At 28.8% G+C, this 18,112-nt stretch overlaps 1 protein-coding gene across 6 annotated transcripts; it reads left to right on the top strand.

Moving 5' to 3' along the window:
* Positions 1 to 461: 461 nt before the first annotated feature.
* On the top strand, positions 462 to 18,072 carry LOC100880146 (sorting nexin-8). 6 transcript variants are annotated; one of them, XM_012283240.2, is made up of 9 exons: positions 462 to 767; positions 2,018 to 2,145; positions 12,729 to 12,861; positions 15,047 to 15,240; positions 15,454 to 15,571; positions 15,654 to 16,113; positions 16,315 to 16,531; positions 16,892 to 17,080; positions 17,310 to 18,072. In XM_012283240.2, the coding sequence occupies exons 3-9, from the start codon at positions 12,753 to 12,755 to the stop codon at positions 17,394 to 17,396; spliced, it is 1,374 nt and encodes a 457-aa protein (XP_012138630.2). In that variant the 5' UTR covers positions 462 to 767; positions 2,018 to 2,145; positions 12,729 to 12,752; the 3' UTR covers positions 17,397 to 18,072. The 6 variants fall into 6 exon arrangements, 5 of the variants coding, with proteins under 5 accessions (XP_012138630.2, XP_012138628.2, XP_003702445.2 ...); XM_012283238.2 differs by having other exon boundaries at positions 462 to 716; positions 1,798 to 2,145; XM_003702397.3 differs by having other exon boundaries at positions 462 to 716.
* The last annotated feature ends 40 nt before the right edge of the window (positions 18,073 to 18,112 follow it).

Genomic DNA, 18,112 nt, shown 5'->3' on the forward strand with positions numbered 1-18,112 from the left:
ATATTTATACATATAATATTATAAATATACAAAATACAACGTCTATATTCTCTTACTAGTAAAATAAGAAGAAAAGTATTATACGTAAATGTTTTAAAAAATTGCCACAGTAAAATATAACTGTAATTTATTGTATCTATTTTTTATTTCTGTCAAACATTCTTAAAAGCAAAAATAATTTCCCTACTTGTGACACTACGGTCTTATTTGTTTCTATTTTTTAATTATTTTCCTCACAAATCTAGCTTTGATATCAATTCTGTTATTTATTTTTATTATTCAATCGCATATTCGAGAATAGAAGTACTAATAAAGTTTATAGTGTCTGTTAACTGTTTTAATTTTACATACGTAGTATGAAAGGTTTGAATTTCCCGCGTTTGAAAGTTGAATCGACATACTACTACGCATGTTTACTAGTGCGCATGCGCGGCGGGAGAAGTAAGAGTCAGCCGGTCGGCGAAATCGCGTTAGTCGTCAGTTTTGCGCCACACGGCAATGGCGTATGGTGTTAGTGATTTCGTGTCATCATTCATACCCTGCCGACAGATGATATTGTGGTCTTTTCAAAACGAACAACGCGAGTGCACTTAAATCGTTACTCGAAAGATTATTGCGTATGTGACTAATTTGAAAAAAACTGTGGTGCAACGATCTCACAGGATCCTGGATGATCTACAAGTGATCCAATATGGCGTCGACCGATCTGTCGTTCGGTAAATGATGAACCCGTGTACCATACACATCTTTGACAAGGTCTTCCCGAGGTCGTCTGGTTTTTAAAAGCAACTTTTATGTACCCTCTTAGCAATGTCAAGTTTCGTTAATGCTCTTTCACAATTTTCCTTTTTCAATTTATGATCTTTTGTAAAATGTTTTATTTACACTCTGTTATTTAGTAAACATCTTTACAGATATTGTGCTTTTGATATCTTTAACTTCTGTCTAATCGTGTAGTGTGAAATGATCGTATGATGCAATACAAAAATTTATCGACAAATACTAGCATTGTAAATATTAGGGAGATCTCAGACGATTGATACACGTATACATATTGTAAATGTATCTAGATTCTTACAGTCGATATGTATTGTCAATACAATATCAATAAACATTAACTTCAAATTTTTTAATTTATAAATTTCTATATTTCCAAATCTGCAGATTCTTGAATTTGAAATTTCTATATTTCCAAATCTGCAGATTCTTGAATTTGAAATTTATATATTTTCAAAATTGCGTATCTCCGGATTTTTAAATTCTAAAATATTACAAATTTCAAAATCTTCAAATTTTTAATTTTCAAAATTTTTCAAATCTAATTTTCGAAATTTTTCAAATTTCCAAATTTAAAATCCTCTATAATCCATTTCTTAAGATTTCAATTTTTCCTATCACTGAATTCTCTATTCTTCGAATTTCCAAATTCTCCAAACTACTAAACTAATCCTGAAAATTTGAAATCTCAAATTATCAAATTTCCAAATCCACAAATTCCCAAATTTCTAAAGCTGAAAATTCCCCAGATTTCTAAATCTTAAAATTTCTCAAGTTCACAACCAAAATTCCCTAGATTTCTAAATTAAAAAATTTCTCAAGTTCACAATCAAAATCATATATTATCAATTTATCAATATTTTAGTATAGTCAGTAAATATTACAAAATCTGTAATATCGGCCATATATCGAGACTTGTTATGAACAGTTCCAATATAAGTATATACGATTTCAAATGTTGTTCACATTAGTACATATCAATCGTCTGATATCTAAATCTCTTTCAAATATTTTCACTAGATCTCTTCCTAGTATCACAATACTAGACACACTGTTAATATCATTTACATTTACCATTTGAGGTTAGTTTACGCAATAACGGTTTACGTAAATGTCCCACGGTTTTCCCCCAAGATTGACCTTCACGTCAATCTTTTTTATTTTCGTGAAAAGTGACACTCGGTAACTTCTCGCGAAGTGATGTACTTTTATTTTGCTTTTCGTCGCCGTAACCAACCAGGCTGCATACCAGCGTTCTACAGAGAAGTCTACGAGAAGATCTGCTCTCCCACGAGTGGAAATGTGGAACGAGAGGTGTTTAAATCCCTTCTTGTCAAGTCCCAGCTGAGCAGCTCTGTTCTCAGCCAGGTATGTTCTCTTCGAATCTTTCTTATTTCTTTCTCCTCGTTGTCGCACAACTACCACATACAAAGAAGAGAGAGTCGAATGTTTTAACTTTGTAATTTCTTCGCACGTCGCGCTTAGGTTAGTGCTACCGTTACTGCTGCACGATTAACCTCTTCGGTATCGAATGAGAATTTTGTTTCATTCATTTGTATAATTATACAAATTATTTTCAGTTAAATTATTTTTAATTACATTATTTCTAGTTAAATTATATTTACTTAAATTATTTTTAGTAGTGGTTTATGACAAGTTGAGGTACAATTGAGATATTTTGAGTTTGCAACTTTTGTACATTCCAGAATGATGGAGGATGGGTCAAGTACTATTTTAGTTACAGTGGTAGCGGTTCATGTCAAATGAAGAAGTGGTTTTTAGAAATTTTGAAAATGGAGATTTGGAAATTTTGGAATTGGAAGTTAGGAATTTTGGGACTTTAGATTTTGGGAAATTCGAAATTTTAGAATTTTGGAAATTTAGGGTTGTAGAATCTAGGGAGTTCAGGGTTTTAGAATTTAGAATTTTGGAATCTAGGGAATTTGGGTTTTCAGAATCTAGGAAATTTAGGTTTTTAGAATCTAGGGAAATTAGGGTTTTAGAATCTAGGGAATTGAAAAAATTTAAAATTTTAGATCTTAGGAAATTTCAAGTTTTAGAATTTAGGAAATTTGAAATTTTGGAACTTAGGAAATTTAGAGTTTTAGAATCTAGGGAATTTCGGGTTTTAGAATTTAGGAAATTTGAAGTTTTAGAATTTAGGTAATTTGAAATTTTAGAATTTAGGAAATTTAGGGTTGTAGAATCTAGGGAGTTCAGGGTTTTAGAATTTAGGGAATTTAGAATTTTGGAATCTAGGGAATTTGGGTTTTCAGAATCTAGGAAATTTAGGTTTTTAGAATCTAGGGAAATTAGGGTTTTAGAATCTAGGGAATTGAAAAAATTTAAAACTTTAGATCTTAGGAAATTTCAATTTTTAGAATTTAGGAAATTTGAAATTTTGGAACTTAGGAAATTTAGAGTTTTAGAATCTAGGGAATTTCGGGTTTTAGAATTTAGGAAATTTAGAATTTTGGAATTTAGGAAATTTGAAGTTTTAGAATTTAGGTAATTTGAAATTTTAGAATTTAGGAAATTTCAGAATTTGAAAATTGATAATAGAAAATTAAAAAATTAGAAATTTGGGAATTTGTAAAAATTTTAATATGAGTATTTGAAATGTGGAAAATTGAAATTTTTTTTTAATAGAAAATTAAAAAATAGATTTAACACTGAAAATTTAGAATTTTGAAATTTTGAAAATTAGAAAAATTTGATAAAGAGTATAATTGCAGTGTATAACCTACAAATTATCAAATAACTATAATCTGCTTATTCAATGTTAAACTTCTCGATAAATATCTCAAACGGTTATTAATATATAATTATCAGTAGAGCATTAGTTAAAAATAAAAAATTGCATCGAACCAGTTAGATAACGTTCCAAATGTCTGGATGTACATTGAACGGTATATAGACTACGTGTCGAAACAGATGCCACGTGAATAAATTTTCTGTATACATACATAGCGGTTCGTAGCGAGATAAACCGTTCCAGAATTTTATTACGACCGTGAACAGACTCCATAATTAAACTTTGGTAAGGGTTTTTATCTATGATAGATAAGTCCTTACAAAACAAAAGGGTCCAAGATTCAGACCATACAATCTCTTTTAACTGCATCGTACTTATCTGGTACACGCAGTGTCTGAATCACTGGGGTCACGTTAAATATGCATGCCTGACGATACGATTCAACCGTTTCAACGATGCGTAATTCGATTTAATATCGTGTTTGATGCATACTAATTTCGTTTGAATTAATAAAATAATCGAAAAAGCTTGATCGTTTGAGAGAAGTTTTTTAATTGAGCGAAGGTGCTTAGGTGATGATTTGAGGTGTGCTCGGGTGGAGTCTCGCTATATGGCACTCTTTGTACGGGCCATATTAATGGAAGACGTTGTTATAGTAATATAAGGGATTGTTAAAGTCCGGTTAGTGAATATTTGGAAGCTTTGAGATTGGAAATTTTTGAAATTGAAATTTCTTAATTTCAAAATTTCTGTTTGATATTTCTCCAGTTGAAAATTTTTGAAATTGGAATTTGTTCATTTAAAAATTTTTGAAATTGAAATTTCTTCATTTGAAAATTTCTGTTTGAAATTTCTTTTGAAAATTTGTGAAATTGAAATTTCTTCATTTGAAAATTTTTCAAATTGAAAATTTCTTCATCTGAACATTTCTGTTTGAAATTTATATACTTTTAAAACTGTAATACATAAAATTATAAATCTGAAATTTGTACATCTGAAAAATTGCAATTCCTGAATTTATAGATTTAAAAAACTGAAATTTCTAAATTCTTAACGTTTTTGATTTCTATATTCATAAATGTGAAGTTTCTAGGTAAGTAAATTTGGAAATTTCAAAATTTAAACTTTACAAAATTTTGAATTTTCAAATGTTTGATTTGAAACTGTATGAAAATCTAAATTTCAAAAATGTCAATTTGAAAATATGTAAATTTCTGTATTTAAAAAATGTCTGTTTCAAAAATATACAAATTACTAATTTCAAAAATGTCAGTTCAAAAGTATACAAATTACTAAATTTTAAAAATGTCAATTTGAATATTTTGAAATTTTGAAAGACGTAAATTTCTAAATTTCAAAAATATCAATTTGGAAATATGCAAATTTCTAAATTTCAAAAATGTCAGTTTAAAAATAATCAAATTTTTAAATTTCAAAAATGTCACTTTGAAAATATATAAATCCAAAAATAATAAACACCAATTGAAAAATTGAAAAAATCCCCAAATTAAAAATATCTAATTATGTACTTACACTTGTGACGTAGAACAATGATTTTCGATACTTAAATTAATTTCATTTATTATATACTAATTTAAAACATCTTGGTATATTTATTATTTAAAAAGCCTTATCTATTATTAAAAAATTTTTACATACCTACTATATATCATAATGTAAATTATAATAAATAAAATTCCATAATAAAATATATACATATTCATTTAAATATCGTTTCACATTATAAATAAACTTCAGTTGCAATGTATTCATTCAGGGATATAAAAACGACATTAAATTAGCATTCACGCAAACATCTTGTTATCGTAAATAATTACATATTTCTTATTCGATGAATAGCTTCACTTTTCGCAACCATTGTATTGTCCTTAGTCCGGAATGGCGGTATCATCGTTATTTTATCATTTACACGCCCGCTAACGATAGTCTGTACGAACGCCCCTTTATAATAGTGGAAGATACGTAGTAGGGGCAATTATGTGTAATACAACCATAAACATACTCTATGAATATCTCCATATTTATAAATTATCATTTTAATTTTCATGTTTTACTATTTAAGCCTGTCAATCATCAATTGATCTTTGATTATTTCTTAATGAAATTCGACGCAGTACGAAACTGGCGTAGTATCGATTAAAACAAATATGGCTAACCATACTTCTAACGCTATACTGTTGACGCTCAGTTTTATCTAAGCATTCAGAATTATTTTTCCAAAATATATACTGGCACTTTTATCTTTTTTAATTGATAAAATTCATAAAATGTTCTTATTGCTATTTTTACAAATTTTAATGAAGTCGTATTTTTTCAATTTATTTAAATATTAATTAATTTATTAAATATTACTTAGTTTGTCAGATTGATTCAAAATTGTTATGTTAATTATTAAAATTTTATATAGAAAGATTATTTTATGAATTATTCAAAAAAAAAGGTATAAAGTTACCAATTTAAAAATATATTACTTTTTTTAAAATTGAGAATTTAAAATTAAACATTTAAATTATTAAACAACAAAATTTGAAAGTATAATTTATGGTTAAATTTAAATAACTGAACGACACATCTTCTAAAGGTTAAACTATGAATATACAATCAGATCGTTATGCATTTTAATTTTGTATTTTGGCGCGCAAAATCAGTGACGATAATAAAAACAACAGTATACAGTATCATATGACATGTAACAGGGATTGAACGTCGCGTCTCGTTCATTGACTAATGGCACAATCAAAATAACGTTACGTGGTCGCTGCTTGATCACTAATCATCGCAGGTCACTATAAATAGGCTGATCCTGAATGATACGCATTGCGTATAATAATGCAAAATGCTTTTCATCGGTTTAATCTTTTCTTTACATCATTTAATGTCCTTTAGAGCAATGCAGGGATGTAGAATAGGCATTTATGGATACTAGTGGAAACTGTTTTGTCTGAAAATTTTTAATTTCATCATTTTTTAATTTAAGTGACTGAAAATTTGAGTTTCATTTGTTAAAAATTTAGAAACTTTGTGATTTTTCAGTTCAAATTGTTGAAAATTTAAAAATCTAATAAATTTGATTGTTACTACTTTTTGAATCTTTAAAGTTTCTAAATTTTTAAACCTGAAAATTTGTAATTTTGAAACTCAAATCTCTAAATATAACAATACAAAAATTTCTAAATTCCCAAATCAGAAAACTTGAAAATTTCTGAACCTGAAAATTTAGGATTTGAAAGTATTGAAATTTTGGAAGTTGTAAGTTTATAATTAAAAAAATTACAATTTAACATTTCTATGTATCTAAACTAATAAATATCTCAATTTCCAAATCACCAAATCTCTAAATTCAATTTACGAAGTTTCCTAATCAGTAGATTTCTCAATCTATAAATTACATAGTGCTTATACTATTCACTCTTACTGTCATTATAAGTTATGCAACTGTGTTGACGTGCTTTTAATTTGACAAAAATCCTTGAGTCAAATTAAACCATATCAAGATTTACATGTTATGTTTAGAAAAATAAAGTACACTACTATTATAAAACAGTCCTTTGTCAAATAAAATATTTACTAAAAAAACTTATGATCTAAAATAATTTACATGCTTTAAAAGAAAATAAATTATTCAAACTTTTACAAGCACACAAAAATTATACTTATACATAAAATGTTTATTAAATTCATCTTCTACTTATAATTCATAATCCTTCATGTATTAATTATAATTTACAATCTTATTTAGTGTAATTAGGATGATTAGATTAACATAAACTAGTTTTCTTAAAATATTTTTTATTATTCCAGTAATAAAATATTTGTACTAGTAATAAAAAGACTATAACTTATACACAACTTGAATTAAGTGCACTAACATTATTTAATTCCATTTGATGATTATTATATGTCAATTTTACTTCTTAAATGACCATTAATAACAAATATGACATTCATTTCAATGCATCATAGATTAACATAAACTAGTTTTCTTAAAATATTTTTTATTATTCCAGTAATAAAATACTTGTATTAGTAATAAAAAGAGAGTATAACTTATACAAAGCTTGAAATAAATACTAACATTATTTAATTCCATTTGATGCTTACTGTATGTCAATTTTACTTCTTCTGAAATCACCATTAATAATATATGACACTCACTTTAATGTAACAATAAAAAAAGAATATAAAATTATGATTTCACTTATCCTAAATTAATTTTTAGGTTAAAGTTTGCAAAAAGTAACAAAACAATTATTTCACCACAATCTTCAATTCAAACTTCCTCATTATTAGATAATAGTCTTATTATGATTCACATTACATAATAATTATACAAGACTTGGTAACAGAGACAATGTGTCCATGTTGAAAACGTCAACGAAATGTCTGCCATTTTCGAACTTTAAAAATTACCAAACTAGTCAAATGACCATTTTATAAATCCATTTTAATTTACAAAATTAAAACATTTTTAAACAATAAGACAATTTTAAGTTAGAAAATTTGTTGAGGTATTTTTAAAATCTACGTTGATTTTTATCGAGGAAAAAAATTAATTTTTATCGTATTTGTACGCTGATAGGTTAAATGTTTTTAGATCGACATAGAGGCAATTCCGCGGTGATTTTACGTCAGATCGTATCGGACTTTCGATGTTTTGTAATCGGTTATTTCATATGCGACAAGCTAACATTTACGAAGAATCATTGAACGAGTAGGGTTCTTACGAGCGTACCATGCTACGATCGACACGCAGGGATTATGCACGTGAGATAAAACCATGATGGATGTATCAACCGATCTCCCTTCTCTCTGGTTTTCTTCCGTCGCGGACGAGACTAATTTTGTTTAATGACATTCCAGTTGTTTCGCGCTTTATACATAGCGTGCTTGTCTTTCCTCTTCCTGCTTACCGATGCTTCTCTGCACTTATCTTCGTTTTCATTTAAAAACGCAGTAAAACATATTGAGATACTTATTCGTGAGAGACGTTATAAGGAAATTATTTGCACGATCGGTTATGAGAAAATTATTGGCGCAGTAATTTATAGTTATTAGCAGACTAGTTTGTGAGAAAATTGTTATTAGTATATTGAAGAGTATAACATTGGCATAATTGATGAGAAAGATATTGGTATATTAATTCATCAGAAAATTATTTTTAATACGGTAATTTATGGGAAAGTTATTATTAGCTAACAGAGGCTAATTAGAAATATATACACTAGGGCATAAGAAAATTATTAGCTTTGTTAATTTATTATAAATACAATAAATTATTAATATTCTAAATTGTAATTACAAAATTTATTAAAAAATTCTTATTAGCTTAGTAATTTAATTGAAATTATTATTACTAATTATTGCTAATTTTTTATTTACAAAATAATTCACAAAAAATTACAATTAATACACATATTATTATTATGTTATTAAAATTATTATTACTACATTTCTTCATAAGAAAATTATTATTAATACACTAGTTTATGACAAAATTATTATTAGTACACTATTTCACAAAAAAATCACTTAAACCACCACAAAACATTTTGTTACGCAATAAATGGTTCAAAAATAAATTACATAAAACACTCAAATGACTCTCCCCGTGAAGCAAGATTGAAACCCAATCTAAGCTTGACCTTTTCAAATAAAAACCCTAGTTGCGCCAACGGTTTAGTGTGATTTATTGAAATTGTGAAGGTGTGGCCTTCTCAGCTTTCGATGATTGTTTATGTTCCGAGTGTTCACACGATCACCAACAAGCAACGCACACATTTTTACCGTATGTTCTCTCACTGAACTTGATCAACGATTAAGGTTTAATAATATGTACTCGTGAAGCCGATGAGGAAACAAGGAGCCATTGCTTTCGAACTGTGAGAACGCTTACGGAACACTGCACTTTTGTGCACTTTTTTTTGCTCGTTCGAATTTGCGATCATGTTTGCGTCCATTTGTTTTTCTTCTTTTGGTCATTCTTTTGTTTTTCATTGCTGCGGTTCGCACGATCTCTCTTTTCATTCCTTTTATGTGCTTTTTCGACTAGTTTCTCTTTGTTTTCTTGTATGCTCACTGCGAGCAAGTTGACAGTTGGATGCGGCGTAGATCTAATTGATTCGTCTGTCAACTTATGAGACCACGGTGTTCTTTTTATTTTATTTTTATTTGAACGGTTGTCCAACCGTTCACTAGTTTTTTTAATACAAAAATATAAAAAAACGCAAAAAATATAGATTGTGACTAAAAACAATAACCTCATTTGCAAGTAGTTCCTTATGGAAACTTTCAAGAACCCTGAACGTTTTTATCACAATGAAAATAAAGTGTGACTGCGAACGATGAATTATTTACGAAGTGCCTATTTTGCAAACATTTGGTTTCATTTCTCCGAGGAAATATTGTGTTAATAATTTCATACAAATATTGAACTTACAGGTGGTTTTAAGTATTGATAAGCCAAGGTCAGAATAAATTAGCTGAATAAATAGTAGTTGAATTTGACAGAAGTACATTTACATGAACATCTTTGGTTTTAATAGTAAATCTTTTTTAGTTAAACATTGACTTTTATAAATTGGGAATTAAATTAATAATCTCTCCCTATCTCATTTAAAATATTACACGTAAAACCTTAAATTTTCAAATATGGTGTTTTGTCGACACATAATATTGTACATTAATGAATAATATGTAATTCAATACTGCTCAATTTAGGTTAGGAATTGACAAAGAGAAGAATTGTAAACCTGTTTCACAATTTTCCCGCGCGTCTTTTGCGCAATTATGTTTTTTTCTTGCATGACGTGCCTTTCATCACACAAAATTGCACCGGTGTTTATCGCGTTATTTTACATCGAAATTATCATAATAACACATTGCAATATTGGAACGAACGTCGATCTGTTGTTAAATGGTACATTAAACTTTAATTATTACAGATAATGGATGTTTATGTGAAATATATTGGTTACCTGATAAATCAATTATTTCTTCTTTTCTTCTGCTCTTGCATTTATCCTGTATACAAGCAATTTCTTCTGCCTGAAGAAGTGCACTACAGAAATGAATTGAACTGCTTATTATATAACTTATTTTAAATTTCTCAAAGATAAACATCTTTGTACTTATGAATAAGTTTATGAATAAGATTTTTATGAAAAATCCGCAATCTCTTGGATTAAATTTTATTATAACTTCCGTTATTACGGGGGAAGGTGCAAACACAACACGTTTTGGCGGTAACACCGAGACATAAGTCCTTTATTTGTTCGCTAGGAGCGCTACAGTAATTACCAACCTTTACATATTAAACGCAAACACTCGGAATAAGAAAACGCTGAGATGCTTTAGTATTTTTTGTTAGTTGCAATAGTACTGTCGCCATTATTCGACATTTACGAAAACCAAGTGATTATTTTCAAATCCTCATTTATACCGCTAACAATTTTCTGTATTTCCATGCCGTAAATAAAATTAATTCTCAAATCTCATAAACATGAATTTACAAGTGAAAATCAAACACTGTGATTCACTACCCACCTAAGTACAAATTTACATTTATGTCATATATATGTCAAGTACATTTATGTCATATTTTGTTGATTATATTTCTAAAATTTTTCAAGTAAGATGGAAATGTGTATTTTATTTAATTACAACAATCAACAGTAATTGAAGTCAGTGTATTTACAGTGCATTTTATTTAATTGCAATAATCTAATTAAGGCAGAGTATTTACACGGAAATGAAAAAATTTAATGAGAAAACAAGCTTAATGCGACGCAATCCGCACGACACACTCGACTAACGGTGCAACCTCGGTTAACACTGTGAACGAATCCAAAGGATTAGGCCATAAATGAAAGTAACTACATTCCGAGAATTTTTATACCTTGCTCCGTCATTCTGTTTCTCCTTCTTCCATTCCCACTGCTTCTCTGTCTTTCAACGATCTGGCAAACTCAACGGAGAATACGTTACCTGCATCGAAACTTTAAATTATGTAGCTAGAAAATCTTGTGGAAAAGACACCTGGAAAATGTTACCAGAATAACTGTAAGTTATTAGATTGGCAAGTTCGACATTTAGCGTTGATATTTTTATGGGTGTTAGGAGATTTTGAAATATTACTTGACCTTCAGAGGTCTCTAACAATACTAACATTTCTTTATATTCTTTAATAGTCCTTCATGTAATATTTTAGGTGTTATGCGTATATTAATATTTTTAAAATTTATTTAGATGAAATTTGTTTTCTTGAAACTTTTGTTTTTCTATATTTGTACATTTGATAAATTGATAATTTAATAATTTAACAATTTTTAAATAATATTTAAAATAATATTAAATTTTTATATTAATATCAAATATTTAAATAATATTTTTAAAATAAAAGTAAATCTGATAAAATGACAATTTAACAATTTGTGAATTTGAAAGTCTGTAAATCTCAATTTTCAAAAATAGAAAATTGGGAAATTTAAGAACTTAAAAATTAATTTAATAAATTATATTTTAAAATAAAAATGTGAGAACAATTAAAATTTTTAACTTCAACGATATTCACGGTTACTAAACATACAACAAAGTAACAGAACATAAATTTTCATTCTTTGAATCGTGTCATTGGACATGACCCGATAAATAAATTACTCAAGCGCGAAGATCAGTGATCGTTCAAGAAGAGAAAATGAATACATAAAACTGGAACGTTAAACAAAAAAGTATGAATCACCTTGGAAGGGGATAAACTGAAGCTGTCAGAAAAGAGATATTAAATCACTATTTATTATCATTTGTTTTCTTCTGAACGATTCAATGAACTTGAAAACTTATCGAAGAGGAAAAAATCGTGCAACGGATGTAAAAAAAATAAATAATATATAGAGAATTTACTTGTATAAATTTAAATAGCAACAGTAATATTTAAAAACAATTCAAATATTTAAAATAGATTTTTTAAACAGAGTAGGACAATATTTTGTGTATTCACAAATGTGGTTAAAATATTTCAACAAAATGGCAGACGAAAAGTTGAAACCCTTTTCAAGAGTGCATCCTTGTTTCAAAAGTTGAGAATCCCTGCTCAGATATTTAATCACTTTTGTTCACATGGAAAGTTTCGCGCCATATATTTGAATAAATAAATAAGAATAACTTTTTTAATTTATAGATATGGGAGCTGGTAGACAGCAAGATGGGTTACCTAACCAGAAGTGGCCTGTACAAGGGTCTTGCCCTAGTCGCTTTTGCTCAGCAAGGCAAACATCCGAGCGACAAACTTTTGGAGAACTCTGAATCTCAAGGTTGGCATGTTTTTAATCGTTTTCAGCGACAGTTTGTTCAATTGTATAAATATTCTCGATTGCACAGAGTGCGTGACGTAATCAAAGCTGGATTATATAGGGTGTTCCAAAAAATGTATTCAAATCTTTCTGAACAGACATAAATAACTTGAGAACAGACTAATTTAGTCAATATCGCATTATCTTCTGTTAATTTGTTCTATGAGAATTGTAAGTATGTCTATAAATATCTAAGCAATGTTAAATATGTGTTAAATAAATGGTAAATAATTTTTAATATAAATAGTATGTATAGATACAGTATATATATAAAGATAAAGTATATAGATCTATATTAATATATAGATAAAGTATATGGTTAAATATATATATATATAACAACCAGTTAAAGTGTGAGTACATTTTTTTTGGAACACCCTGTATTTGTCAAAAGTATAAATTAATTTAGTACCATTTATATCAGCTTTAATATAAAAGTATAATTATAAATGTATATTTAGAAATTAAATATTAATCAACTTGTTAATGTCTAGTTTATATAAATAAAAAAAATGTTAATACTTTTAAATGAATTCAATATATATATTCATCAGTAAATGCTTCCAATTTAAACCTATCTAGAAAATAATACAATGCGTACATAATTTATGTACTTAGATTATAGTAGAAAGTAAGGATATTTGCAACAGGTACTTAATAGATAATGGAGCTTACATGTTCAACAGTTTATCTATTGAAATGTTATCATACTGAAATTACCAACGTTTAAACGTGTCGCAGCTAACATTTGTGCTAAAAGACCCGGTTTCTAGCGGTGTCACTGACCAACACAATCGGTTCTTGTTTTTCTTATCGTTAAAAGGTTAGACTTTTATCACGGTTGAAGGAGGTCCACGGGAAATGCACCGTTCTTCCGGTAATCTTTCTCACCGTCACTCTAGAATGTAGCGTGTACACTATTGCTAAAAAGTTCTTGAAAAACTGTTGCTCTTCTTTCTTTTGTTGAAACAAGGTTTTCAATATGTATACTACAATTTTATTTATAATTTTGTAATTTTGTTAAGTCGTTATGTATGCAATTGTGACAGAAAACAGTTTGACATTCGATATGTCAAATTTGGCGCCAAATTTTCGTAATAGGTTATGTCACTTTGAAATGTGCGACTTCAATATTTACCTCATGTCATTTATAGTTTGCTGTAAATTTAGGATATTTGGAACATATTTTAAATTTGAGAATATTTGAAAATTCTGTTACTTACAATATAAACTTTATTAAAGCAGTTGTAATTCAATAATTTTACTAATTTGTGTCATTCATAATTGTATCTATTATACACAATTTTCCGAAAGAACGCTTCAACGCTATGCAATTATAAAGAAGCTTTGTTTGAAACATTCGTGAATCACATTTACGTGAATTAATGCAAAATGGATTCTCACGAAAAGAAACAGTAAGAATGAGTTACAACTCTGTTATTATCACAAGCAAAATACCGTAGGTTAGGAAAGTTTTTTCCAGAATCGAGGTTGCAGGCACAATCATGATTATCTTTCACTTCCAAGGAACAACAATAACAAAAGCAATTGTTCGTGATTGCGGATTAACTGCACGCGATATAGTTGTACTATTTTATGGATAATTTTGTTCTAGTTAACATTTGTATTTTAACCGAAGCGAGCGGGAAAATACAAACATGAAGTTGATGGACATATTCTTGCAATAAATTTGAAGTAGTTCAAATTTAAAATATACTGCCGATTTGTTATGAATTCTTGTTGAAAACAACTTCTAAAATGAACAAAAAATAAAAACTGAGATAAATATAGGATGATAGTACAATTGATACAAATATAAACAAGGAAAAACTATAATTAAAGTGAAGATTAGTATGCTCATGATAAAAGTATTATGAGATTACGTATACAAATATTATTGAAAATAGAAATATTTTATTAAGTTTAATGCAATTTTGATGGCATAAAACTGTTGCAAAGTAATACTTATTTAAAATAAATTTAAAGCTTGATATTTATGAAAATGATCATACGTGTTTAATAATTAACACTGTTAATATATAAAGTATTGTTAAATTATTAACTATCTAAATTAATACAAATATTATGTAGTAATTTTCAGCATATTTTAATCTTCAAATTTCTAATTTTTTTCTTTGCTTTACAGAATTACCAGTTCCTGTACTGGGTGATCTATCTGAAGTTACACTTTTGGCTCAAAGGCTCCACAAAAGTAGCAATCCTGCTAAACTGAATCTCACTTATTCAGATATATGTAATTTGGACACAATAGAAGTTAATTTGGTGCCTGAGAAGAAAGGAATTTTTCTAAAACACGTGGAATACCAAGTAACAAGCAAGGTAACACTTCTAAATTAGATCTGAAACAAAATATATATCTGCGACTCTCAGCTTTTTGAATTGTATTCTGGTATAAGATTTGAGTAAAATATAATAATCAATTTGTTGATTCTAAATGTCCAAAAAACAATTAGGAGTAAGTTTGTTTCTTACTTAAAATATGTGCAAGAATTATACTTGGAATCTCATGTTAAAAAAAGATTTTATTTTCAGAGATTTAATTCCATCGTTTATAGACGTTACAATGATTTCGTATCGTTACACGAACTTCTTCTGGCAAGATTTCCATACAGGTTGATACCGAAGTTACCACCGAAGAAAATTGTTGGAGGTAAATTATTCATGAACCTTCTAACTTTAATCAATAACTATGTTTAGCGTAGTATGAATAAATTGTGGCGTTTTAATTGCAGCGGATTCTCAATTTCTGGAAGAAAGGAGAAGATCCCTTTTAAGATTTCTCACCGTAATCGCTCGCCATCCTGTAGTGAGCAAAGACCATATCGTACAGTTCTTCTTCACGTACACCGGCGAAGAAACCCAACACAAAATTCGCGAGGTATTCAGGCGAATACCGGACGAATTTGCGACCTCGGAGTTATCCTCGAAAGCGAAGGAATTAGTGCCGCCGGAAACCCTAACCGAATTCGCGAACAGCCGGGACCAAATCAGAGTGATACTTCTTGGGATCTCTCGGCTGAAAAACATTGCTGATTGCCTAGCAATTAGATCGCACAGCTACGCAGTAGACATGGCGGAATTAGGCACGCAGTTAAGCAATTTAGCCTCGGAACCACATGGTACCACCACTTGGGCCAGTGGTGGTTCTACCGTTTGGCAAGAAATGAAGAAGGGTTTCCACATTATTTCAAAGTAAGTATCGTGATTACATTACTTAATCAAAGAATCGCACATATTGAACTATTATTTCAGTTATGCAATTTTGTGTCCTTAAAGAATTAATTTCCAGTACAATTTGTAAAAAGTAAAAGTAGTTCAAAATTTATAATTTTATTAATGCATAGGAACTGTAATATCTGTAATCTTGAAAGCATAAGTTATTTATAATTTCAGAGAATTTAATCTACTTTCCACGAGAGCTCTTCAGCAAGCAGTGAGAGAAGAAACTATGGTATGTGAAAGGCTGAATCTTCTTCTGGATGTCTTAGTAGCGCATAGAATATTATGTGAGAGGCACGAGCGCGGAGTTAGTGCTGATCATCAGCGTGCATTGTCTACTATGTTATCCTTAAAGAAGCGGCAAATGCAAGGAGTGATTCGAGGCACTGATGTAAGTAATTCCTGTTTGAGATATTCAAGCAACATACGATGATTTAAAGCTTCAAGAAAGATATATTTATCCGGTGATTTAACTCAATTCAATGTTATCGTCCGCGCTAGTCATTACGTGATTATTCTGAAATTACCCAAGGTCTTTCATGTTAATAATAGAGGAAAAATGTAATATATAATTTCAAGTTTGTATTGTCTTACATAACCTTGTCTAAGTGAAAACAGTCCTATATGCATAAGTAGCTGAAGCTACGTATTCCTATTAATTGACACAATTAATGAATATTTTAGACTTTAGGTAAGATTATCAAAATATTCAATTATTATAAACAATGTTGAGTTATTTTATTTTACACAGAGTGATACGGTTGAGTACCTGGAAAATAAGATGGTCGCTCAAGAATCGGTGATCGCCAATGTTGAACTGCGAAATTGCTTCTCATTACATTGTTTACACATGGAGACACAACTCGTTCATGCACATTTAGAAATACTCGCTACGGTTTTACAGAGTCTTGTAAATGTGCAGATTCGGGGACATTCTGAGGTGAGGTTCCTTAACATGTGATATTGTATTTAAAATATTCTCATAGTTGTATTAAATTTTTTATGCTACCTACAAATGAGATTTTGGTAAGTGTTGAGCATTCAGCAAATCTTGCATCCTATAAACACTTGTGACATGTAGGAATTTAAGCATTGACAATTTTTAGTAATTGTAGAGATATAAGCAAGTGATAATTAAGTTTACAGCTTTCATATTAAATACATTACAGCTTGCTGAAGTGTGGAAGTTAATAGAACCAACGATTATGAAATGTTTACCAGAGAAATCAACGAGTGGTTCAAATGGAATTTCATAGCGAAGAGAATGTGTTTACCGTCGAACACTTACCTGCTACATAAATTTGACTTTTAGATAGATCTTGAAGTAATGTCAAGGTAAGACTTGCTTTAATAAGATGGTTGTTTGAAAGAAAAGACTTTCAAAGTGATTTTAATATATGACTTCAAAGCATTCGTATCGTAATAAGAAAGCATCGAATATATCCGAACATGATACTAAATATATTACATGTAATCGTAATAAATGCTAATAATTTTCTAAAGTCAGGTGCAATAAATATTACCTACACTAAAGTGTAGACGCGGGATATTGTATATGCTATTATACCATGAACATATACAATTTCAAGACTTTTAAGACATTCCTTGTTGTGTACTTAATATATTTTATGAGTTGATTGGTACTCGCGAATCAGATGATTATATCATGTTGTACATATATATAATAAGTTACACTATCTTTTGTAAAGTAATTACACAATACATAAAAAATATCTGTATAAAAACTGCAAACAATTGTAAATAATTTGTTTACCAAGATACTATGTTTTTATATGAGTCAGAAGTCTGAAGAGTGTTAACATAATTTCCATATGCCATGTTGATCGTGGATACTTTGAATATTTTATATACATTTATATATGATACTCGATTTTGTATAATAATAACAAAATATATGTTGTTATTATATAATCCTACTTATTTACCCCTGCATTCCCATTAAAATCGATTA

This window comes from Megachile rotundata, chromosome 11, assembly GCF_050947335.1.
Source record: "Megachile rotundata isolate GNS110a chromosome 11, iyMegRotu1, whole genome shotgun sequence".
Lineage (NCBI taxonomy): Eukaryota > Metazoa > Arthropoda > Insecta > Hymenoptera > Megachilidae > Megachile > Megachile rotundata.